Here is a 21897-nt window from a genome sequence, read left to right as displayed (position 1 = left end):
GAAAGCAGGCGCGCAGTGTCTAACAACAGATAGGCCTGTACGTACGTCTTCGACGACCTCTACACTTTCGGCTTTCAAGCAAAATTTCGTCGAAGGCATTTAGGCCACGCTAAAAACTAGGTACTTCAATAAAGTTCAGCGCCCTTTTTGTATGGTGACTAAGGGTCGCCTTAACGGTTCACCCATGGTTCAGTCGGTCGGTGAGTCAACACCACCTAACATAATCACTTTATAACTTCCACCGCGTTCCCAACCAAACCCACAACTACTTAGAACAAAGGCGTCACTCTGGAACCACAACAGCAAGGAATAAACTCTACAAACATGCAGATCCGCACAATCCCCTTTTCCCTAGTCGCCGCCGACGCCGCAGCCATCAAAGCAACTCAAGATTCCTCACACCCGTCATCCCGCTCCCAGCGCTTCAGCACCGCTGACCACTCCCGCGAAGAAATCCTACCCATCGTGCCCGAAACACCTACCTTCAAGCACGAACCACCGCCATGGAAGCCATACGGTTATACCCTCTGGCACCGCCTAGTTGCTCGCAGCCAGTCCATGACTGATTACCACGAAGTAACCATCCCCTCGTTTCTCTACGAAGATCTGATGACATGCCACTCCGCATGGGTATCATCAGGCCGGATCCACACATCGCTACTAAACGAAGTAATCGAAACATGGCAGAGCACTAAATCCGGGAAGAAACTAATGCCGCTCCTCGACGGCACGAAGAAATGGTTTATCCGCCTCGACCAGATGTCGCCCAAGGACTCGCCGGTCAGCGGTAAACTCCCTTCTTCTACAATGGAGGACGTGCTCACCAAGCTCTGCACGAGTATGCGCGCATACGGCTGTCTGCAGCGCGAGGAGCAAGACGCCAAGAAAGAAGAAAGGGAGATGGTGTTGAAGTTGGTGCTGAATCCGTGGGACGAGGGTATGGATCCTGGGAGGGAGTTTAGGGTTTTCGTCCCGCCGCCTGCTGCGAGAGGAGAGAAGATCAACGCCGAGCTTCTTGCGGTTAGTGCTATTAGCCAGTATAGATGGCCGTATGTGTTCGAGGCGCCGTGGGGGTGGAGCCTGGAGCGGATTGCTGAGCTTGTGCAAGACGGTGCGCAGAAGGTGCTTGATGAAATCGTTGTGTATACGTTCACAGAATTAGATGAGGAGATCAGGGGTTTATTGCTTAAGCATGGGTTTAGCTTCGATATCGCGCTTCAAGAGAATGGGCGCGTACAGCTTGTAGAGATAAGTAAATGTTCCCTTGTGGTGTGGATTCAGGACATTCGCTGACTCGCTCTTAGATCCTTTTGGCGCACAGAGCGGATGCGGAGCATGCTTGTTCAACTGGGTCCTGGACGGAAAAGTGCTGTATGGCTTGGAAGAGGCGCAGTTCGTGATCACTTTGAAGGAGAGTGCTTAGTTTTTTAGCTGGTATTTTGATAGAATGATATTATTGATACTCCATTTCTCTTGTATAAGCCGCGTGTACTGCCTCTGTAATGATTATATTACCTCCTTTATTAACCCATACATCCGTACTTGTACTTGATATGTTCGCATACTTCGCCCAGGGACCGAATAATATCATACCTTGTCGTCCGCGTAGGGTAGCGAGGCCATGTTGCACTGTCTATCTCCTCGAAGACGACGAAGCAGATCGTTAGAATGCGACCTAGGATGTTTTTATCTCGATTACAGCGATGCCAAGGCATCAAGCGTCCTTCGAGAGCAAGGGCATTGTTCTCCTCGAAATAGTAATAACTTTATCATGTATTTGGTTGACGCATTGCTGAGATTCTCAGAGAATGGCAACATCCTCGGCAGGGGGCTCAAGGGCTGTCTCGTCCTTGGCTACCGCATTTCCGGCGGTTCGTCTCCTCTTATCTTCTTCCTTCCTAAGAAGCTCTTCTAGCGCCTTGAAGTTGATTGGCTTGGTCATGAAATGATCGATGCCAGAGCTCAGTGCCTCCAACTTGGCACTTGAGGATGCCAGACCTGTCAAAGCAACGATGCAGCATCGTTGTAAATGGTTAGTTTGTTCGTACTCGCGAATCGCACGTGTGGCGCTCATCCCGTCCATGACAGGCATGGACACATCTGCGACGCAGTTAGCAATGGTAGCGCAATATCCTTTGTATAGTTCGAACGGGTATGTATAGATGATGGGGTAGAAAGGCCTTTCTCTTACCCATAAGGATGACGTCAAATTTGGGCGCGCGGTCCCGGTATGCTTCCAAAGCCTCTAGCCCGTTTGTGGCTTCTTGATATAGGAAGTTCTGCTTCTGCATGAACGCAACAAGGAGCTTGTGTTATTAGCAAATTGTCAGAAATTGCTTGAATGTTGACTCACTCTCCGATTGATCAAATTGTCATCCTGAAAAGTGAAGTATAGAGTTAGTGTGCGTCTTCCACTCAGTTCGTACACCGAGTCTCTTACCGTAATGAGGATGTGCCGTGTACGTGTACTTTTCCCGTCCATTGAAGAACCTGCAGACTGAACAATCAAAAATCCGGCTGTGGAAGAAGCGGCGGCAGGCAACGTGAAAGTAGAAGGTAATACGTTCGGTGGCAGAGACAGCGGCACTGGCTCCAGTCCCGCAGTTTCGATGAGACTTGAATGGTTTGATGCGTTTGATGGGCTGGAACGAAGAAGGTTTTCCTCATCGAGGGCGAAGCGATCAAGACATCTGTTGAGAGTGAAAGCTAGCTTGTACGGTCCGCACCTGCAAAATGTCAGTGATAAAATCTCAAACGAGATGGGGACTCTGGGCGTACGGCTGCGTTATAATCTCAACTACAGATTCGCGATTTAATATCCGCGCGTCGGAACGTAGAACGGCCGCTTCCAGTGCATCCATTGCGACAAAAATTGTCACTGGCGCCCGCTGGTCATTGACCCTCCCACGGCGGATTGCGGAAAGATAATCGAAAGAGAGCTCTGGGCAGATGACAATATCGGTGTCGTTGCCCTCCCAGTTTGACGTTAAGAAAACGTCCATCTTTAGATGCTTCTCCAATGTTGTTGCCAAAGCTTTAGTGAAGTGAATGAGGCCCTCGTCTATCCGTGAAACATCCGGCTGGTTAGCGATTTGTCCGATCGTTTTGTGAAGGATGCAGATGCGTCGGCCTTCTAACCGCGGTAGGTATGACAGGAACTGTGCACGTTGCACTGTGGCAAGCTGAGCAGTATCTTCCGACCTAGTAAGAGCTAGCTTGACCGTGAATTTGGTGCCGGTGGAGGGACTGCTGCTGACTTCGACCTTTCCACCATTAGTTTCAATGATCTGCTTGACAATGCTAAGTCCTAATCCCGTGCCTGAAGCATGTGGGTTCTCCTGGGAAAATGGTTGGAAGGCTCTATTTGCGAGGAAAAGAGAACTCATGCCTGGACCCGTATCCTTGATTGTGAGAGTAATAGTGGTGAGAGGATCTGTGATTTTCGTCGAATCGCTCGCTTTTAGGGAAACGTAGATGTGTCCCGAAGGAGTGTACTTCAGAGCATTGCCAAATATGTTCATGACGATTCGTCTCCAAGAGCCAACCGGGAAGTTGTAAATCCAGTCCTGTTCACCAACCATGTCGAGCACAATGAAGCACCTTTTGCGTCCATCAAAATAGCTCGACGTTTCGCCCGAGGGAGATGAAGGTGTTTCCATTAGCGGAGGCGCCACCGGAACGTATGAGGACCCTGAAAATACTGCTTCCACCACTTCTTCCGTGACGATGCTGAAGTCGAATGCAGAATCTTTTTTTCGACGACCTTTGAGTGGCTTCGAGGTCAGTTGGACTGTGTTCACATCCTTCAGTCGTCTGGACGAGACTTTTCGTCTAGTTTCGCTGATTTTAGCGTAGTCCATGACGTGGTTGATAGTGTCAAGGAGGGTTTGCCCGCATGCATTCAGAGAATTGAGCATACTAGTTTGAAAGGAGTCGAGAGTCGTGTCATTCATAAACTCCAATGTACCCAGGATGCCGTGCTGCAGGAGTAAGCTCCTGTAAGATGTCTCCAAATGGGCGACAACGTACCAAAGGCGAGCGGAGCTCATGCGAAATCGATGCCACAAAAGTTGTCTTGGCCTGAAAGTGATAGGGCGGTTAGCAATGTGATTCTCTGATATAAGTGGGCCACGGCGGCGACGCAAATCACAAACACATCTAGAGTACTTTGCACGCCATTCCCAGCCCCATTAGGCATTTGAGGAGCTATGCGAAGTGCTTCAGACAGACTAAGATTAGTTTAAGCATGCATGAGACTCGACGTACCTGACCCAGTACCATAGCATCCAGCCGCGAAAGTTCCCTCATGATGGAGTGACTGAAGACTTTAAAGTAGGCGAGATCCACAGAAGCAGAGAGCAATCGGTATGGGCTGTTGCTCCAGCAAAGACAGCCAGCAAACCACCTTGACCGTTCGTAATCCCAAAAAGGTATGAAAGCCACACTACGAGCGCCAGGAAACATTCCCTGCAGGGCTTTTGAACCTTTATGGGCCCGCGTTCTGGTCTTGCGCTTCGGAGGTACTGGTACCCCTGAATTACTTCTTTCAGAGTTAGTAGCACTTGATAGAGCCGAATCTTCAGTTGAGCTCAAGGGTAGGCCTCCAGCGGCTAGGGTGAAGATTTTACCCCGAGGGTGTTCGTGTAACAGCCGAGCAAGGTCTGATTCAAGGAGGAATCCATACTCTGCGTTAGTTGCAACCCCAAGCACCTGGCACCTTTTTGATGATGAGAACATCTTTGGCGGTATCCCACCTGGAGCCCCTGCAGTACTGCCTGGGCTTTCGTTGCCCTCTTCGTCACTGGAGGAGGATCTCGAATGGTATGACTCTGAAGGAGGTTCAGTACTACTTTCGTTACCAGCGGGAGTACGGCGCTGTCCATTTACTGCAACTGAAGCATCCAAGATGAGGACTCCGTCTACGTCGCTTGAAGTCAACAAAACATTGGCAGCACGCGAGAACATGGTTTTCGAGTCCATTGGCAATATGTTATCCTGGAGAGTGCTGATTGATCTGTGCCGAGCAGATTCTTCCCAGGTCGACTTCGAATGTTGTCGTCCAGGTGGTCGCTGGGACGCTGTCGATGGTGGCGGAGACAGATGCCTTGGTGAATGATCGTTCTTCATAGCTTCTGTAGAAGGTACGTCCCTTTGAGTCACCGAAGAGTCATTCGAGGGCATTCCAGGCGGAGCTACAGTATCGCGCTGAGTGGCATTTCCAAATGGTTGCAAAGCTGACGCCCCGTTGGCAAAAGAGGTCAGGCCTCGGGTAAATCGTTCCCCGCGTCGATATCGATCCTTGATGGTATACAGATTTAGGTAATTAACAACGGTCACGGCAAGATCCTGCAGGAGGCGCATTTCGGTCTCGGACAGGCCATGACGCGGTTTGTTGTCGAAAACACTGAGGCTTCCCACTCGAGCTCCAGAGGGACTCACTAGCGCCGCGCTGGCGACAAAGCGCATATCGGGAGGGCTCTGAACATAAGCGCGGTGAGAAGACTTGTCATCCTGCGCAGGGTTGTTCATGACAAAGACTGGTATTGCTTCGTGGGGATCCAATTCGAGTACCTTTTCACATACTCCCCACGATCTCGGGATGCTCACATTGCCAAGCCACAGATCGAGGGGGGCATCCCCAGGAGCTCCAGGGCGAAGAGACAGGTCGCAGGTAGCCTCTGCAAGGATGTGCTGGCGATGATCGTCCAGGAGTGAGATCATGGATCGCTGGCATCCGAGTCGAATCGCGGTGAGTTGGCATAGGGCCGTCAGTGTCGAATCGGAAGATGGGCGGGGCACGTGCTTCTCTACGTCCTGATCGAGACGTGGGGAATTGCGAAATGCTGAACCGTACAGCAAGAAGACATCGCGCTCCCTCTTCAGATCCGAGCGGCTCTTCTGCGTCTCCTCGCGCTCCCGGTTCAACTCTTCCGTCGTGTCCCTCCCGCTCGGCGGTGACGGGCTCATGACGAACGAAGCCGGGGTTTATTCGGGTGCTACAGAAGGCAGGCGGGCGCAGGGCACCGAGATAGGCGCTACAAAGGTTCCGTGGACGACAGCATGCTCGAGAATGAAAACGAGGATTGGTGAGGTGGACAAAGACCACGACGTGGGGTCCTGAAGGTGAGAGTTTGCCTCTTGCGACAGGACAGGGCTGGACGCTTCTCGATCGCCACTGCCCTTGCCGCCTTGCGTACATCGACCAGGTTCTCTACGACACTAGCACCGACACGCGCAGATTAGTTCAGGTGTCCCAGAAGCCTACCAACTATATATACTATACTATTCATTTGTCACGCTTCTCGTGTTTTCTATTTACATTGGTAGAGGGGATTTCCTGGGTTGTGTTATCTCGTCTCTATTTTGCGATACCCCATCTCGTTGTACATGTATATAAAACTTAAAAAAAAAACTATACTACTTGCATCCTCAGAGACGTCCCTGGCTGGCTACTGGCTGGCATGTTGTCCCGCCCATCTCACTGACAGCCCTCTCGGGTCGTGCGGGTCTTCTGAAACAATTGGCCGCCATGGCTACCGGGGCCATGTAATGCCGGCTTTTGAGAGACAGACCCGTGGACACTGATGAAATATAGAGCGGCTAATGGAAAGAGCTGTCCAAGTCCAAGTGTGCGTGCATATGTAATTGAGGGCGATGGTGGATGGGTGGGGTCCCGAAGTCTGCCATTTGAAGTTTAGCGGCCTGGCGTTCCAGATGCATCTTCCAAAGGATCGATCTTGGCCGTTGTAGTATAGCGTCTCTTGAGTAAACGGGAACACCTGGGCATCGACTTCTGTCTTACGACTTCCCACGTGGAATCAAACATTGACATCTTATCAAAGATGTTTGGCTTTCTATTTCCTAATTCCTTGGTGCTGTTGCAACGTCTCACATGACCACATCACACAACCGCGACTCCCTCATTTCTGCAGCAATAGCTTCATGCACTTTTTGTACTGGCAGCTGTTCCACGCCTCTCCCAGTCCAGTATCGGTCTTGCTCCAGTCCCTGATAGATCATCGCTTCTGTCCCTAGTATAATCTGCCATCCAGCCTTCTCGCCAAGAGCTGTAATCTCAGTCCAAGGCGAAGGATGATAGCACATCTCAAGCAGGGCGCCCTTGTGCGGCTTGTTGAGGAAACACTCAAGTACGCGCCTTGCCTCTGCTTCCTCAGACGTCCGAACTGGAACGTTGGGGACACAAGCTACAATGGCACCAGCCCCCTCCAACAGTTCTGCTTGCTCAACAGTCGATACATCAATGAGCCCGTCGCCATAGCCCTTTGAGGTACACTCATCGATTATGGCTTGAACCTCTTTACGGTCTCGGTTCACGAGATAGATCTTGGTTGCTTTCATCCATTTGCTCAACGCATATACCGCGCTTCGAGCCGCACCGCCACCCCCAACAATCAAGGCTGGTCGTCTGTGAACGCACGAGTCGGGATCCTTGACATTAAAGTAAAAAGCGTCGCGCACGCCAATCACGTCGGTATTGGTCCCCATGTACAGTCGCTTGCCGGTTTCAGGATCATGTCGGACGAAAAGTGTGTTGACAGCACCCACAGTCTGGCCTTCGGGTGTTAGACCATCAAGGTGTTGGAGTATAGCAACTTTATGTGGCATCGTCACAGAGGCGCCTAGGAGCATGGTTAGCTAAGAGGTCAGTGGAAATCACACCACTTGCAAGGAGGTACAAGGTCTTCAAAGGGTGGCGCGCATCCGTGTTGAAGTTCTACCAATGATGGCTCGCGATACAGCCTCATGTAAGCTCTATGCTTGCTTGAGATAAGGACGCGCGCATTAGCGTTTGGAGATCCTGTAGAAACTACATACCATAAAACTTCGGATCCTGTATTAACCTTAAAAACAGGGTCATGTCAAGGGAATCTAAAGGGATTTGCGCCCAATTGAGGCCTAGCCCATCATACACAGTCTGGTGTAGTAGAGGTGACATCGAATGCGCGATAGGGTGGCCGAAAAGGTACCCATGGCGCTCGAGATGGGAGCTTTCTGGAACTACCGTTCTTCCTTCGGTATCCGGCATCTCGATTGACGGCTAGCAGATAATGACGTTCACGAGTTTGCGAAGCTGTCTGGGGGCCTTGGATAATGGTCCTCCGCTGATTGATCCGAACTGGGGGACAATTTGGAGTACTAGCCATGACGGTCTCTACGCCGCAGGACGCCAAGTCTGAGGATTTTTCCCAATCTCCGCTAGGTGGATGAATGAACTTGTCCCGAAATCGGAGAAGTTCTCTAGCGGTCGGTCACTAAGTCCTCGCGTATAAGGACTTACCCGAGGCGTTGACCGAGGCTTGTCCGCGTCCAATCAGCGATGGGATGATCACAACCCGCCACCACGAACATGCTTCCTATCAAGCGAAACGGCATCCTTCCCATCCCGCTGACACCCCAGATGGCGTTTTTTGTGCATGCGTACACTCTCCCCTTTTCCGGGTTCACGCCCACGAGCTCTACAGCTCCGCAAGCCAGATCCTGGGGACAGCGGGGACCTCTGTTCCAAATGGCTAGTTCCCCACAATGGGAGACGTCGGCGAAATATTCCGGGGTAACGCGAACAAGTTTGGGCTGAGTGTCTAATCCGCTGTCGGGATATATAATATATCTTAGCTTTGCCCTTCAACCCAAGACTCCTCTATCACTGCCTGTCCCTCCACCTCGAGGGTACGCACACCACCCCCATCGAGCCAAACAAGGACGCACTTTGCACAATGGGTCTTCTCGCTCTTGTGGAAGACAGGCCTACGCCAAAGTCTGTCTACAATTGGCGTGTGTATACCGCCGCCTCAGTGGCCTCGTGGGCATCATGCATGGTAAGTTTTTGCATACCCAGAATCGAGATTTTCATTCCTATCTATGCCATTTTGCTGACTCTGGCCTTGTAGATTGGTTATGATTCAGCCTTCATTGGCACCACATTGGCCTTGCCTTCTTTTGTATCGGAATTTGGCTTCGACAAGATGAGTGCCAGCGATCTCGCGCTCCACAAGGCGAACATCGTCTCTGTTTACCAGGCTGGTGCTTTCTTTGGATCTTTCGGCGCGTATGCCTCCAGTCATTTCCTCGGTCGGAGAAAGTCCCTTATCATCTGGGTACTGGTCTTCATCCTCGGTGCCGGGTTGATGTTGGGTGCGAATCGCGAACGCGGACTCGGCCTTATTATTGGAGGTCGTGTTCTTGCCGGTCTGGGTGTTGGCGCTGCGTCGAACATGGTTCCCATTTACATCTCGGAGTTGAGTCCGCCTGCCGTACGTGGACGTCTAGTTGGCATCTATGAGATGGGTTGGCAAATCGGTGGACTGGTCGGCTTCTGGATCAACTACGGCCTCCAAGAGACTATGGCCCCCTCGCACCGACAATGGCTCATACCATTTGCCGTGCAACTTATTCCGGCCGGAGGCCTACTGATCGGTGCTATTTGGTTGAAGGAGTCACCTCGCTGGCTTTTTGCGAACGGTAAACGCGACGAGGCGATAAGAAATCTCTGCTGGATCCGTAAGCTCGACGAGAATGACCCATACATTATGGAAGAAATCGCGGCTATCGACGCCCAGCTCGAGCACGACCGCGTCCATATTGGTCCTGGATTCTTTAGCCCCTTTGTCGCACTCAAGCAGCGAAAGGTCCTTTATAGGTTTTTCCTCGGCGGCATGCTTTTCCTTTGGCAAAACGGAAGTGGTATCAACGCCATCAACTACTACTCGCCGACGGTCTTCAAGAGCATCGGTATTACGGGAACCTCAACTGGCTTTTTGACCACTGGACTCTTTGGCGTCGTCAAGACAATCGTCACGTTCATCTGGTTGCTCTGGCTCATTGATCGTCTTGGTCGTACGAAGCTTCTCATGATTGGCGCAACTGGCGGCAGTCTGTGCATGTGGTTTATCGGAGCATACATCAAGATCTCGAATCCCGCGAGCAAGGCTGGCAAGCCTAATGCCAAGCTAACACCTGGCGGCATCGCAGCCATCTTCTTCTTCTATCTCTGGACCGCTTTCTACACGCCTTCCTGGAACGGAACGCCCTGGGTTATCAACTCGGAAATGTTCTCTCAGCAGACACGCTCTCTCGGTCAGGCTTCCGCCGCCGCAAACAACTGGTTCTGGAATTTCATCGTATCCCGATTCACCCCCCAGATGTTCCTCAAGATGGGATATGGCGTGTACTTCTTCTTTGCCAGTCTGATGATTCTCTCCGTACCGTTTGTGTACTTCCTGATCCCTGAAACCAAGGGCATTCCGCTTGAGAGAATGGACGAGCTCTTTGAGATCAAGCCCACCGTCAAGGCACATGGCGTCATGGTGGAGAGGCTGAAGCAGCAAGAGGATGACGTGAGAGATGTGTTCGTGGAGAAGAGCAAGCATGCGGATCAGTTAGAGAGCGTTTGAGAAAGTCTTGTTTGTAAATATACATCTATGTTAGTTAGTCACTTTGTTGACGCTGTACAGAAAGGATTAGAATCAACCTTTGAGAACATTTGTTTATCCACACCTTGACACTTCATGGCAACATGCTACACCTTCTCATTTCATTTTGACAAAGTTTTGTGACAAGACTCGTGTATAAGTCTTAGGAGCCTGTGCCGTGCTGAACATCATTTCACGTCAACATTAGCAAATCTCCACAATTACTTTGGTCAATCTCACTTCTAAACATTGATTTGACTTGAAATTGGTATACCAATGATATTTTGAATTTCCTAAGTTGACTTGGAAAATAGTGCTGAACTGGATAGGCCCAGTGATGGGTAGGTTATCTATTCCGAGGAACAACCATGGGGTTGAATATATACAGGGAACATACTCCACGCCGTAAGCACCTAGTGAACTTCACGGCCTACGCTCCATGCACCAATCTCGCGAGCCTACTGCGCGTCTCCCAGCCCCAGGCACTGACAGACCGCTTGCTCATCGCCACAACGCTCTTTGCATAATCGCTCGTACCATGGCTCGGGTCAGCATCAGCAGACTTGCACTTAGGCCCAGCCTTGAACTGGCCTAGAGCGCCGTTGACAGGCGAGAAATGCTGCTTCTCTTTCGTGGTAGCCAGCATGTTCTTCGCAGCTTCAACAGTCCATCCGTTGATAAAGTCGCCGTGAGAGCACCACGCAGCACCGCAAGCCAGCTTCAACGGCGCCGTTCCAGACCAACCGTTGGGCAAGACTTTGCGCAGATCATAACGAATGGAGAAGCGGAGCTGAGGCATGGACTTCATGCCCGCGGGGCAGCCATTAGGAGTACCATTTGCACGAGCCTTGTATGCCGTCTTAAGTGTCTCCGTGTTGACGCACTGTGGGAAATAGAGCAGTTGCTGCAGATGGATGGCGCATGTTGAGCTGGGGAAGCCATTGGCATCAAGCGCACCGCCGCCGCCGCCTTCGCAAGAGAAGGTTGCTTTCGCATTCGCGTCCATAGCGCCTTGCGTTGTCGCCGTCGCTACACCGGCAACCATTTGCAGGTTCTGTGGGATGGGGACTTCGGCCTCAGTCTCGCCGAGGTTGTAGTATGCGCTGAACCGCATGACTGGCACGGGATTATGGGTTTTGCCGCCGTCGGGTGTATACAGCACCGTGGGCACCCAGTATACGGATAGATCGTTGGGGTTCTCAGCGTTTGTGCAGCCCTTCTGGAGTTCGGCGCTGGTCTTCGTGCTGGCGGTGACGGCATCGGAGCCGTAGAACGAGTGGAGATGGGACTTGTCGTATTGGCCGGGGAAGACGATCGGGTCGACGTTCTTATTCATAAACGGCGAGTTTACGTTGACTTGGGTGTATGCGCTAGCAAGATGGGCGAGCAGGGTCGCGGTGAAAAGAATGGAAGGAGACATCCTGTGTCTTGTGAATGAGTGTAATAAACGAAAGTAAAAGTTGGAAGTAGAGAATGAATGGTATGCTGGAGATGTAAGAAAACGTCGACTTTGACAATATATATGCCTAACTAAGAGTTTACTACTATACTATGTTAGGCACGCAGGAAGTAGCCTTCCCTATGTCCCTAGCTAATACCAACAGGTTTCGCACCCATGGCATTCTATGCCTAAGACAGCAATCTCCGCCGCGAATATAGGTTGGTTGTGGAACTTAGGGAGTAAGCTCTAATCGACGGGCCGATAGCCAGCCGCTAAAACGAACCCCATGCTTGTCATTGGCCAACATCTCATCTCAAACACTAGCTCTTGTGTCGTTTCCATGTTGACGGTTTCGAAACGGGAGCCTCCACTTGCCTACCTTGTCAAAACCGCCATCGGAATACGGCAACTTGCAGTGCCTGAATGTCGTCGTGAGTCATGTAGCCCTGAAATAGAAAAACGCTGTAGGAAAAACGCTGTGGCTGTGGAGCTCATAGACGTGTTCCGAACATTCTCCGTCTTGTGAGTGCGAGTTCGAGTTCGAAAAGCATTGCCAAGAAACGGTGCACGTTGAAACGTTCCGAGGTATATGCTACGATGCGCTAACTAAGGGGTAGTTCGGTTAAGAGTTGTCTTACGAGTTTCCACTCTTCACAGAGTCGCAAGTTGCACTCACAAACTTGCGATAACTCAACTGGCAGACCTAAGGTAACGCGAACATTCTTCATGGTGCTAACGGCGAAGCGTTTTTGATGTCAAATGGAGTCATATTTCATCATTGGAGGCCCAACTCATATCAGGCCCGACCGCCACGCGAAGACGAATATATATGTTCTGCGTTTCGCATATGTATATGTGCAGTGATCAAATGTGCACAACGAAACGGAATTGGGGTCATGTGTTTCTACTTTCATTTCCGAGACGGCGCTGTTGAATACTGTGAATCCATTCAGGCTATACTAAAGACTGACACGCACATCAATACGACGACATTCAAACTAGCCAATATCGCAATCTGTGGAGAGAAGGTGAGACCCAGACCGGCAAAATTGATTAAAGCAAACATATCGTTGACGCAATGAGATCTCACTTGAAAGAATGCAATGTTGCCTACGTACAACGAACCGATATGGGAAGAGATGAAGGCGCACAAGTAACTGGACAGTAATGAGCTTTACAGCAACTATACACAAGATATGGTGTGAACCAGTGATAGAAATACCTAGTCCACAAACTAAGAACACTGGCGAGTCATGTAAATTACCTTTACCTTAAGTAAAAGACAAAAATTCCAAAAGCGCCCACGCCCCAGTGTTCCCCATTGAGCTATCGCCGGCTCTGTAGAGGTATTTTCAGTACGGGGAAGTTTGTGATTACATTGAATCATCTAGGATAGGTCAAAGTCAACCATGGTTTCAACCCTCATCATCGCTCTCTTAATTGGTACCCTGAGAAAAACAGGGTTTCATTAAAAGCTCACTTAAAGTCGTAAAGCTGATCCTCTGGGTGATAATAAAGCCAGCAACATCACTTGTTTACAGAGCCCTGCAAGTCCACCAACTACAAGCACCTCTTGGCAACTAAGTGATCAGACATAAGTATCGTCTAGATCATTTTCTGGTACGTCAAGAGCATGAGGCCTTACTTCAACTTCATGTCGAAGGACGGAACGATACCCACCATCGATACGAGAATCAAACGCAAGCATGTCAACGCCGCCATCGAACAGTGTTTGCTACTTTGGAAAGGTCTAGCCACCATCTTGGTGCCTAATCAACAAGACCCAGAAAATATCTTTCTAAGGCTCCCACCCGAGTTACGCAACAAGGTTTACACTTTCGCGCTTGAAATTGGCCCGGCCCCGACTTCAAGTATTCGCATACCTTACTCAAGCTATTCTTCGAAAGGTCAAAGAATGAAACATGGAAGTAGCACAGCTCTTCGCCTGTGTAAACAACTCTATATCGAAGCGAGTTCAATGATGAAAGCTTTCGATGTCGCGTACATTCCGGTCACGGCGTCAATGAACTACGTAGCTCTCATCGACAGCGTTCTGCAGCACGGACCATTGTCACTATCACCGACACAAAGCACGATATTCGCAGCTTTGACAACCTTCATGAACGTTCATTTCCACCTGCACATTGGCTATTGGCCGTCTAAAGATTTGGCCGACGAAGAGCCAAATCTCAATCCCAATGCGGCATATAGCTATGGTCGCGCCCGTCAAGCTCTTCTAATCTACTCTTGTGCGTCAGCGCTCGTCGTCCAACAACTTGGCCAAGGCAGCATCAAGCGCAAAGCTGTCGTTCATTTCGATCATCTCTTCTCCGACTGGCGACACATGGTCACAATGGCCGGATGCTATAATTCAAAACACCTGATCCGGATCATGGGCGAAGATAAAAACACGAACTGGGAAGTGAGATATTACGTGCACGCTGGTGGTCAAAAGAAGGCGCGGCAGTGGTTGGAGTGGGATGGGCGCTTGACGAAGGAGTTTCTGCGTCTTGAAGAACAGTGCTGTAGGTTTCCCAACATCAAGTTGGTAGCAGAGGTTTACGGGGAATTGACGTGGTCACTTGAAGGAAAGGCCCCGGGAATTACCAGGTGCATTACCCCGAGTAGCACACTTTGGCCTTCGTGGCCTGATGATGTCCCTTGGAGAGCGTTCGAGAGGGTGCGATCGGACGAAGCTGTGCCACTGGAAGACTCTCCTTTACACGCCGGCAGTGGCGAATGAGGTAGAATGCATTTTCCACACGGAGCACCTCTTCACGAGTATATATAGTAGAGTTATTGCCAATCTTCGTTTGAAATATGATGTCTCTCGTCTTGCTCTTGAACCAACCTATTCCTTGTAACCTATGAGAGATAGTCTACGTCAACCCAAAACTCTTTTTCGAATCGCTTCCCAAGGATCTCCGAAACCTTGATTGGCGCTGTGAGTTGCGAGCTGAAGTTTGCACGTGATCTGACAGCAGCACCAGGTCCATGGTTCTTATACTCTTTGTAGAATACGTTCTCTACGCTCTGAACGGCATCCCATCTTGACCACCCCTCTGACTTCACCACGTCTCCCAGGTAACTCCTCTGGAAGACAACTCTACTATATGGCCTCCAAGGCCGACCTAGGTACGTCGAGTTAGGTCCACTGGTTCCAGTAACTTTGGCGTGATTGAAGACATAGAAGCTAGTGTTGTTCGCTGCCTCCCGTCCGTTCGCGGTGATAAAGCCGGAGCCGATGGACTCGATGTCCACCTTGTCGAACCATACTGAAGCGCGTAGCCCGAAGATAAAGTCCACCGCTCCATTAATGTATGACCTCGCATAGATCTGACGACCTTCATTGGCATAGATGGTGTCTTGCCAACCGGTAAAGTTACACCCGTAGAAACCTTGATTGCTCTTCTGTGCGCTGAGTGCAAGAGCTTGTCCGCTTGTTGCAGCTGCGCCGAAAGTATTGGCGATATTCAAATTGTAAAATTTGACGTTCGACGTCCAAAGACGGACTGTAGCTGTGGCATCATTGTTTGCTAAGCCAGGCGTTTTCCGGGAGAGATTGCCGGTGATGGTGACTTCGTTCTCTTTATACAAGCGAGCATTGGTGGTGTAGCCTTGGATTATGAGGGGACCGGCTTGAGGAGGGATATACACCTGTTCAGTGTATGTTCCAGGGAAGATGAAGATCGTCTGAGACTCGGTTCTGTTCTGCAAACTAGCGATTGCGGCACTGATGTTCGTGTAGCTGCCTGGATATCTCCTGGAAGCATCCACGATCAGAGAGCCCCGGCTAGGATTGGTCCGCTCGTATTTGCTTCCACTAGCGATTACCATGCAAAGAAAGGTTAAGGATATAAAAATCTGTGCGAGGTAGGTTTCCATCATGTCGGGACGATTCTGCAAGGTGCGTAACTATGATAAATTGCGGGAATCCACATATCTTTATGATCCAATAGCGCAGCCACCAATCTCTTTTCCATCTCCAATTCTTCCGCGCGGGAGGTACATTGTGACTTTGCGGGGAAATGTCAATTCAGGACGTTTGATGATTGGTGGCTGATTCAATTCCGCCAATCGTGGTCTACCCCATCATTTGGGGTAGATCCGGGGAAACACAGCTCAATGACTTCTCTACGAAGGCATGTGACGAACAGACTTGGACGTTCCCCTGACTGGATGTCTTGATGAGTGAGAGGCACATACCTAGGTAATTACGTCAGCTCACCAACGCATTGCCAACACCAATATTTGCGCTGAACGACCGGTGAAAGACACATCCCATAGCACTTGATCCGCTTTTACCCAATACGTCAGCCGTATTCGCACCGTTCAACAGTTCCACAGTTCGACAGGTTATGAGGTCCCTATCAGCAGCAAGGCAGGAAGAAAGGGGGTCGTCGAAACTCAGAGTGGCGTTGGAACTCAATAAGAGTGGTATCATGACTCGAGCGGCACGAGCTGTTGCAGCTACTAATTGAAGGCGGAGGCTGAATGTCTTCGTGTATCGTTGGCTGGATTGACTGGGAATTCGAACCGAAATCCGGCATTCGCAGCCTCGGATCGGTTATTTGAAATGTTCGGAATAGCTCTCGGTTAGGGCTGACATGAACCCGACCCCTGCGGAAGCACCCGTTCAGGATCGTGCAACATTGATCGAATCGCTTTCTCAAAACATCCTGCTTTGGGAAAAGAAATCCTAAGCTTTCGCTCTGCTTGTCTAAGCTTTTCTCAAGATCCACCTAAACCTTCGAGATCCTAAAATTATCCCGGTCGGTCCCAAAAATACATACTTTTACAAGCATAAGCGAGGTGGAAGCATTCAAGAAGAAGACTAAGCACAAATTCTGCACATTTGACGGGATTTAGGGCTGCGTCCTGCGCGCGGGACCGTACGAGTGAAGACTAGTAAAGCTTACTCAGAATCGCTAACCCCCTAGCCTGGTGTAGCCAGTAGCGTTAGGCACACGCCTGGGCAGCTTAGAATAGCAAAGAATGTATCTGCGGTACTGGATGGCATCAGCTCTTCATCCGACCACTCATGTCGCCGACGTGTACTAGAGAATGTCGAATAAATGGGATCCGCAATGTACGACGTGCCGTAGCGCCACCGCGGGGCACTGAGTAGGTGCAACGGTCTCGGAACACCCTTAATAACGGGTGTTATAGAGTCAGCATATTGCACCTTGGATTAAGTTCAGACCCGAGATAACAAACCATACACATCATCGACATCGTTCATTGTTGCCATGTCTGGTTTGAGGCCCGCCATCTTCGCGGTCAACTCAGCGCTGATTATTCTGAGCCTTGCGGCGATTTGCTGTCGGGTCGGGGGGAGAATCTTCCTTGTGCGATCGTTTGGGTGGCATGATGGTGAGCAGTTCACGAGACTAATCTCGACCTTCATCGTGGCACTCTGACTGACAATCCAACAGCACTCATCGCTCTCGCCGCTTTCTGCGCCACAGTTTTCTCTATCTTGCAAATGGTTTCCACGCGCTTTGGTCTCGGCCTACCTAGCCAGGTCGTCCCTGGACGGGATATGAGGACCTTTCATAAACTCGTCATGGCATCCCGGCTATTCTATTTCATATGCAATTGGAGCGTCAAGCACTCGCTGCTGCTGTTCTACACGGAGCTCACCATCGACCGCTGGCCAAAACGCAGCATCTACATCATGCATGGCATAGCTTTCGCCTTCGGGTGCACTTGTATTGGCGCGACGATTTTCCAGTGTACCCCGATAAGGGCCATGTGGGATATGAATGTAAAAGGAGTATGTATCAACATGAATGACTTCAACTACTTCAACTCCTGTTTCATGTTGGCGACCGACTTAGTCTTGTACGCGATGCCGCTCGTATTTACTTGGAAACTGCAGTTGAGAAGGCCGCAGAGGGTTGGTGTGAACTGCCTGTTCGCCTTGGGTGGACTGGTATTGGCAGCCAGCGGTGCTCGCGTCTACTACGTTCGCGCTCAGGCCAGGAAGCCGGATTTCACGTACAAGTTTGCAGCAACTATGATCTGCGCTGTTATCGAAAATCACCTCGCTATAATAGTCGCCTGCGCACCGAGCATCAAGGTCATCATGCTTCTCGCTTTCCCAGGCCTGGCCTCAAAGTTCGAGAGACTTGTTTCAAGGGAGACGCAGGAGCACGAAGGAAACAGAAGTAGTGGAATTACTGTCGACCTCGAAGCCACTTTCCCGGTACAAAGACACAGTGGTGGGGGTACGAGGCCATTTTCGTCCCGAGCACTCTCTGATGAAAGTAAGAAGAGCAGAGAATTTCGGATGGGGAAGTGGTGGAGAGCACCTAGTAGCTGGGATGTGAACGCAGCGGAGCGGATCCTACCAGCTTGAAGAGATAAGGACAGAGATTAATTACAGCACCCGGAAGAGGCTCACAGCCACACAGCCTCACTCGGAAATTACTCTGGAGCGCTCCATGCACACTCAAGATGTAACATACCATACAAGACCTAGGAGCACTTCAGCACTTCAGCACCTAGTCCTGCCAGATAGACTCGTCTAATCGACATCCTCCCAATCGCTATCACCATCCTTCTCCACGTCAACCTTTTCTGCACCTCTCTTCGCACCAGAAACCACTACCGCGCGAGGAGGTGCAGTCCTAAGGGGCTCGACGCCACCCGTCACCAGGTGCCGGAATTTAGTGGGTGAGCCGATGCTCACTGACCTTTTGTGACGGAAGATGGTCTTGATCTTCCGGAGCACCCGGCGCCAGGTGACCTTTTTGACGGTAGTCGGCAGCTGTTTAGCGACGGGCTGCGGGAGTGCGGTAATAGTGATATCTTGTGCCTCGTGGAGGTTGGCCAGGGCTGGGTCCTGATTGATGGCGAGAGACGATGAGCGCAGGGAAGTTTGGCTGTTGAAGAGCATTGAGTTCATTGGGAGATAGTGGCGGGAGTTTTTGGGCGCCATTGCGATGTAGTAGGTGAGACCGGGTATGAAGACGATCGCTCGAAGCAATAACGAGATTTGAGAAGCTCAGAACGGAACGTTAGGCGTGTAGAAAAGCCCGATTTCTGGCCGCAGGTTGTAGATGCAGACGCAGATTCAGGAAGCAGAAGCGGGTGCAGAGAAGTTGCGTGCAAGACGGATACGCGTGTGAAACTCTGATTCGTTGTCTTTAAGCGTGTGTGAGATATTATGCGAGTGCAGTATGGAGTTGCAGGAAAAAAATGCAGCAGAAGTAGAACATTCAAGTGATGCTTTGATCTGGTCACCCGGACACGTAGTTGCCTTTCTTGTTGCTATACAAACGGCATCGTAACAACGGGTGAAAGGATAAAGATTGTGAAGGACACGCCCATAAGTGGGTAGGTAGAGTTAAGGAGAAAGCTGAGGGGTATGTCGAAGATGCCTTCATTGTCGTCTTGCGGCGCACGGGCCGTGAAGGTCTCTATATCTATGATCAGCCATAATTGAAGCTTCAGATTAGGAAGCAGTGCCAATATCAGGAATAACAGAGTACCCCCCCCCCCCCCCCCCGGGTGACGAACAGTTGGATTAAGCCAGTATAACCGGGATGGTGGCAATTAGCTACCCGTAGAGGTCATGATAATAGTCATATGGCTTTCGGGGCAAAGATCCTGAGTCCAATTATTGCCTTCTGGAGAAAAGTGGTATGAATTTCAATGGAGTCGTGCCGAATTGTAGACTTCCATTCTATTCCGAGGGCTAACCGTATCGGGATGGCTGCTCTTCAGTAATCTCGGGCTTCTGGTTGGCTACGGAGATGATTCGGCAGCGATTTGCACCCCATCAGCGCAAAGTGTCCTGTCATGCGCAATATGATATGAATTGCTCCGATTCCTCGTCAGTCTTAATCGCCTCTCTCCTCCAAACGTTGCACCTCTTTTCCACTTCACCAACCGCTCGTGCCTCTCTGCCTCGGAAGTGAAACATTGACGTCGGTTGCCGATCCGCCTTCGTTACGTCCGCCACCTTACTACATCAACTTTTCGAGAACAGCTGAAGGCGAACGTCAGCGGCGTGAGAAGTCCTCACTCCCTATACTTTGCCGCCCGGACGCACCCTTCCATACCTCCTCGGTCGTAAACAAACCTCTACCTGTCATCATGTCCTTCTCCTCGCTCGTCTCAGACATTGCCAACCGGAGCTCGGAACGACCAGATTTCCGCTCGCAGGCATCAGAGGCGCGGTCGACGCGATCGTATGCTAGCACTGCCGCGACCAGCGTGAGCATAGCGGGAGATATCAAGAGTCAATTGCATGGAGGGTACAGCCACCCGCTGTCGCGGTCTTGGCAGGCCGAGCGACAGCTCACAAAGGTACGTTCGGAATCGCCATGGTTAGGAAGTTACACAGCAACTGACGTTAGGCACAGTCGATGCTCATATACCCCCTCTTCATCTCTGACCAGCCGGACGAGGAGACGCTCATTCCCTCCCTACCGAACCAACACCGCCGAGGCCTGAATAAGATCGTTCCATACCTCACACCGCTCGTTGCGAAGGGCTTGAGGTCGGTCATACTGTTCGGTGTGCCCATTGCACCCAATGCGAAGGACGCCCTGGGTAGCAATGCCGACGATCCAAAGGGCCCAGTCATTAGAGCGATCCGCATACTCCGACGAGCGTTCCCCGACCTCTTCATCGTTGCCGACGTCTGCCTTTGCGAGTACACTTCACACGGACACTGTGGTATCCTGCGGGACGATGGCAGTCTGAACAACGCGTTATCGGTTGAGCGCATTAGTGACGTGGCTATATCCTACGCACTGGCTGGCGCTCACTGCGTCGCCCCCTCGGATATGAACGACGGCCGTGTCCGTGCTATCAAATTGAAGCTCATCGAAGCTGGCATAGCTCACCAAATCGTGCTCATGTCGTATTCGGCTAAATTCTCAGGATGTTTATATGGCCCCTTCCGCGACGCTGCAGGCTCATGTCCTTCATTCGGCGACCGACGATGCTACCAGCTTCCTCCCGGTGGCCGAGGCTTAGCACGGCGAGCCATTATAAGAGACATCAGCGAAGGCGCTGACATTATCATGGTGAAGCCAGCCAGCCAGTACCTAGATATCATCAGCGACGCAAAGGAGCTCGGAAAGGATATGCCAATTGCAGCGTACCAGGTGTCCGGCGAGTACGCTATGATCCATGCTGCAGCGGCAGCCGGAGTTTTTGATCTAAGGCAAATGGCCGAAGAGGCCACACAGGGCATCCTACGAGCGGGAGCTTCGATAGTTGTCACCTATTTCACGCCAGAGTTCCTGGACTGGCTAAGTAACTAGATCCACGATCTATTCATGGCTTTAAAAAAAATGGCGTTTCGGCGTTCAATATCCAAGTCGACCATTTCATCAAGGAATCCCAGTATTATTGCTACGCACCAGATCTATAGATCAGCCCGGGAGACAGCATAACGCTTCCGACTTGACTTTTTGCAACGGATACCACTGCGCCGCTCTTCTGTCGTAGTGGCTTAGATTTGGTGGAAATCGGATCCATGTAGATGTGAAGACTCAAATCCAAGGTCAAGCCGTTGTGAACATATAGAGAATTGTGTATAGCTTTGCTTTGGCAATGTAAGAAGACTATGTTGTACCATCCCAGAGTTTGTTCGCGAAAGTAGAAGGTGGCTGAAGCTGTGCAAGTTGCCCCGCACTACACGATAACTTCTGCCTGAACTTCTTGACTGCATACCCGCAACCACGTCGAAAATTTTATAAGCCACCAGGGGTGTCATTGCTATTTGACGCTGCTGGGCTAGTTTCTTACCTACCCGTCGCTGACTGTCTAGTAAGAAGGAAGCGGAATCTCGTCGCCGTTCTGCCGCCCGCTCCTCCACTCAACCTGCCTAGACAGGCAACTCTCCCACAAAGCATAGGAAGCACTCGGCAACGCGGGATTCCACGGCCGACGTCTTCCATACAGCAGCCTTGTGTTCGTGCGAGGGTTTGAGTCGGTCATCGCTCTGGATACTGTCTAGAGCGACACTCGAATCATGTCTATCCCCGGCGCCATGCCAGTGTCTCA

General features: G+C 50.8%; 10 protein-coding genes across 10 annotated transcripts; 5 read left to right on the top strand and 5 right to left on the bottom strand.

Annotated features, from left to right (window-relative positions):
- Nucleotides 1–311: 311 nt before the first annotated feature.
- Nucleotides 312–1423, top strand: K460DRAFT_390464 (uncharacterized protein; the record flags this gene model as incomplete). The annotated part of the gene is made up of 2 exons (XM_040935782.1): nucleotides 312–1252; nucleotides 1305–1423. The coding sequence occupies exons 1-2, from the start codon at nucleotides 325–327 to the stop codon at nucleotides 1421–1423; spliced, it is 1047 nt and encodes a 348-aa protein (XP_040792375.1). The 5' UTR covers nucleotides 312–324.
- Nucleotides 1424–1429: 6 nt separating this feature from the next.
- Nucleotides 1430–6128, bottom strand: K460DRAFT_360663 (uncharacterized protein). Its single transcript, XM_040932312.1, has 7 exons — nucleotides 4267–6128; nucleotides 4030–4080; nucleotides 2779–3980; nucleotides 2441–2726; nucleotides 2354–2377; nucleotides 2192–2306; nucleotides 1430–2100 (listed from the first exon to the last, which is right to left on the bottom strand). Exons 1-7 carry the CDS (start codon nucleotides 5965–5967, stop codon nucleotides 1802–1804), a joined length of 3678 nt encoding a protein of 1225 aa, XP_040792374.1. The 5' UTR covers nucleotides 5968–6128; the 3' UTR covers nucleotides 1430–1801.
- A 630-nt stretch (nucleotides 6129–6758) lies between these two features.
- On the bottom strand, nucleotides 6759–8188 carry K460DRAFT_300191 (uncharacterized protein). The gene is made up of 2 exons (XM_040929827.1): nucleotides 7837–8188; nucleotides 6759–7640 (listed from the first exon to the last, which is right to left on the bottom strand). The coding sequence occupies exons 1-2, from the start codon at nucleotides 8045–8047 to the stop codon at nucleotides 6889–6891; spliced, it is 963 nt and encodes a 320-aa protein (XP_040792373.1). The 5' UTR covers nucleotides 8048–8188; the 3' UTR covers nucleotides 6759–6888.
- Nucleotides 8189–8422: 234 nt separating this feature from the next.
- On the top strand, nucleotides 8423–10578 carry K460DRAFT_300188 (general substrate transporter). The gene is made up of 2 exons (XM_040929826.1): nucleotides 8423–8837; nucleotides 8910–10578. Exons 1-2 carry the CDS (start codon nucleotides 8736–8738, stop codon nucleotides 10410–10412), a joined length of 1605 nt encoding a protein of 534 aa, XP_040792372.1. The 5' UTR covers nucleotides 8423–8735; the 3' UTR covers nucleotides 10413–10578.
- A 116-nt stretch (nucleotides 10579–10694) lies between these two features.
- K460DRAFT_360660 (uncharacterized protein) lies at nucleotides 10695–11915 on the bottom strand. Its single transcript, XM_040932311.1, has one exon. It carries the CDS (start codon nucleotides 11848–11850, stop codon nucleotides 10861–10863), a length of 990 nt encoding a protein of 329 aa, XP_040792371.1. The 5' UTR covers nucleotides 11851–11915; the 3' UTR covers nucleotides 10695–10860.
- Nucleotides 11916–13230: 1315 nt separating this feature from the next.
- K460DRAFT_422102 (uncharacterized protein) lies at nucleotides 13231–14675 on the top strand. The gene is made up of 3 exons (XM_040938168.1): nucleotides 13231–14137; nucleotides 14161–14176; nucleotides 14274–14675. The coding sequence occupies exons 1-3, from the start codon at nucleotides 13505–13507 to the stop codon at nucleotides 14612–14614; spliced, it is 990 nt and encodes a 329-aa protein (XP_040792370.1). The 5' UTR covers nucleotides 13231–13504; the 3' UTR covers nucleotides 14615–14675.
- Nucleotides 14676–14736: 61 nt separating this feature from the next.
- On the bottom strand, nucleotides 14737–15708 carry K460DRAFT_272673 (carbohydrate esterase family 8 protein; the record flags this gene model as incomplete). The annotated part of the gene is made up of 1 exon (XM_040927820.1): nucleotides 14737–15708. One exon carries the CDS (start codon nucleotides 15706–15708, stop codon nucleotides 14737–14739), a length of 972 nt encoding a protein of 323 aa, XP_040792369.1.
- A 1412-nt stretch (nucleotides 15709–17120) lies between these two features.
- K460DRAFT_372224 (uncharacterized protein) lies at nucleotides 17121–18232 on the top strand (the record flags this gene model as incomplete). Its single annotated transcript, XM_040934493.1, has 2 exons — nucleotides 17121–17244; nucleotides 17307–18232. 2 exons carry the CDS (start codon nucleotides 17121–17123, stop codon nucleotides 18230–18232), a joined length of 1050 nt encoding a protein of 349 aa, XP_040792368.1.
- A 168-nt stretch (nucleotides 18233–18400) lies between these two features.
- Nucleotides 18401–18814, bottom strand: K460DRAFT_399914 (uncharacterized protein; the record flags this gene model as incomplete). Its single annotated transcript, XM_040936273.1, has 1 exon — nucleotides 18401–18814. The coding sequence occupies one exon, from the start codon at nucleotides 18812–18814 to the stop codon at nucleotides 18401–18403; it is 414 nt and encodes a 137-aa protein (XP_040792367.1).
- A 1160-nt stretch (nucleotides 18815–19974) lies between these two features.
- K460DRAFT_349953 (tetrapyrrole biosynthesis, porphobilinogen synthase) lies at nucleotides 19975–21152 on the top strand (the record flags this gene model as incomplete). The annotated part of the gene is made up of 2 exons (XM_040931457.1): nucleotides 19975–20187; nucleotides 20244–21152. 2 exons carry the CDS (start codon nucleotides 19975–19977, stop codon nucleotides 21150–21152), a joined length of 1122 nt encoding a protein of 373 aa, XP_040792366.1.
- Nucleotides 21153–21897: the final 745 nt, after the last annotated feature.

The sequence above is a fragment of the Cucurbitaria berberidis genome (assembly GCF_010015615.1).
Source record: "Cucurbitaria berberidis CBS 394.84 unplaced genomic scaffold K460scaffold_1, whole genome shotgun sequence".
In the NCBI taxonomy this organism is placed as follows: domain Eukaryota; kingdom Fungi; phylum Ascomycota; class Dothideomycetes; order Pleosporales; family Cucurbitariaceae; genus Cucurbitaria; species Cucurbitaria berberidis.
Note: the sequence above shows the minus strand (reverse complement) of the source record. Positions and strands in the feature narration are given on the sequence as shown.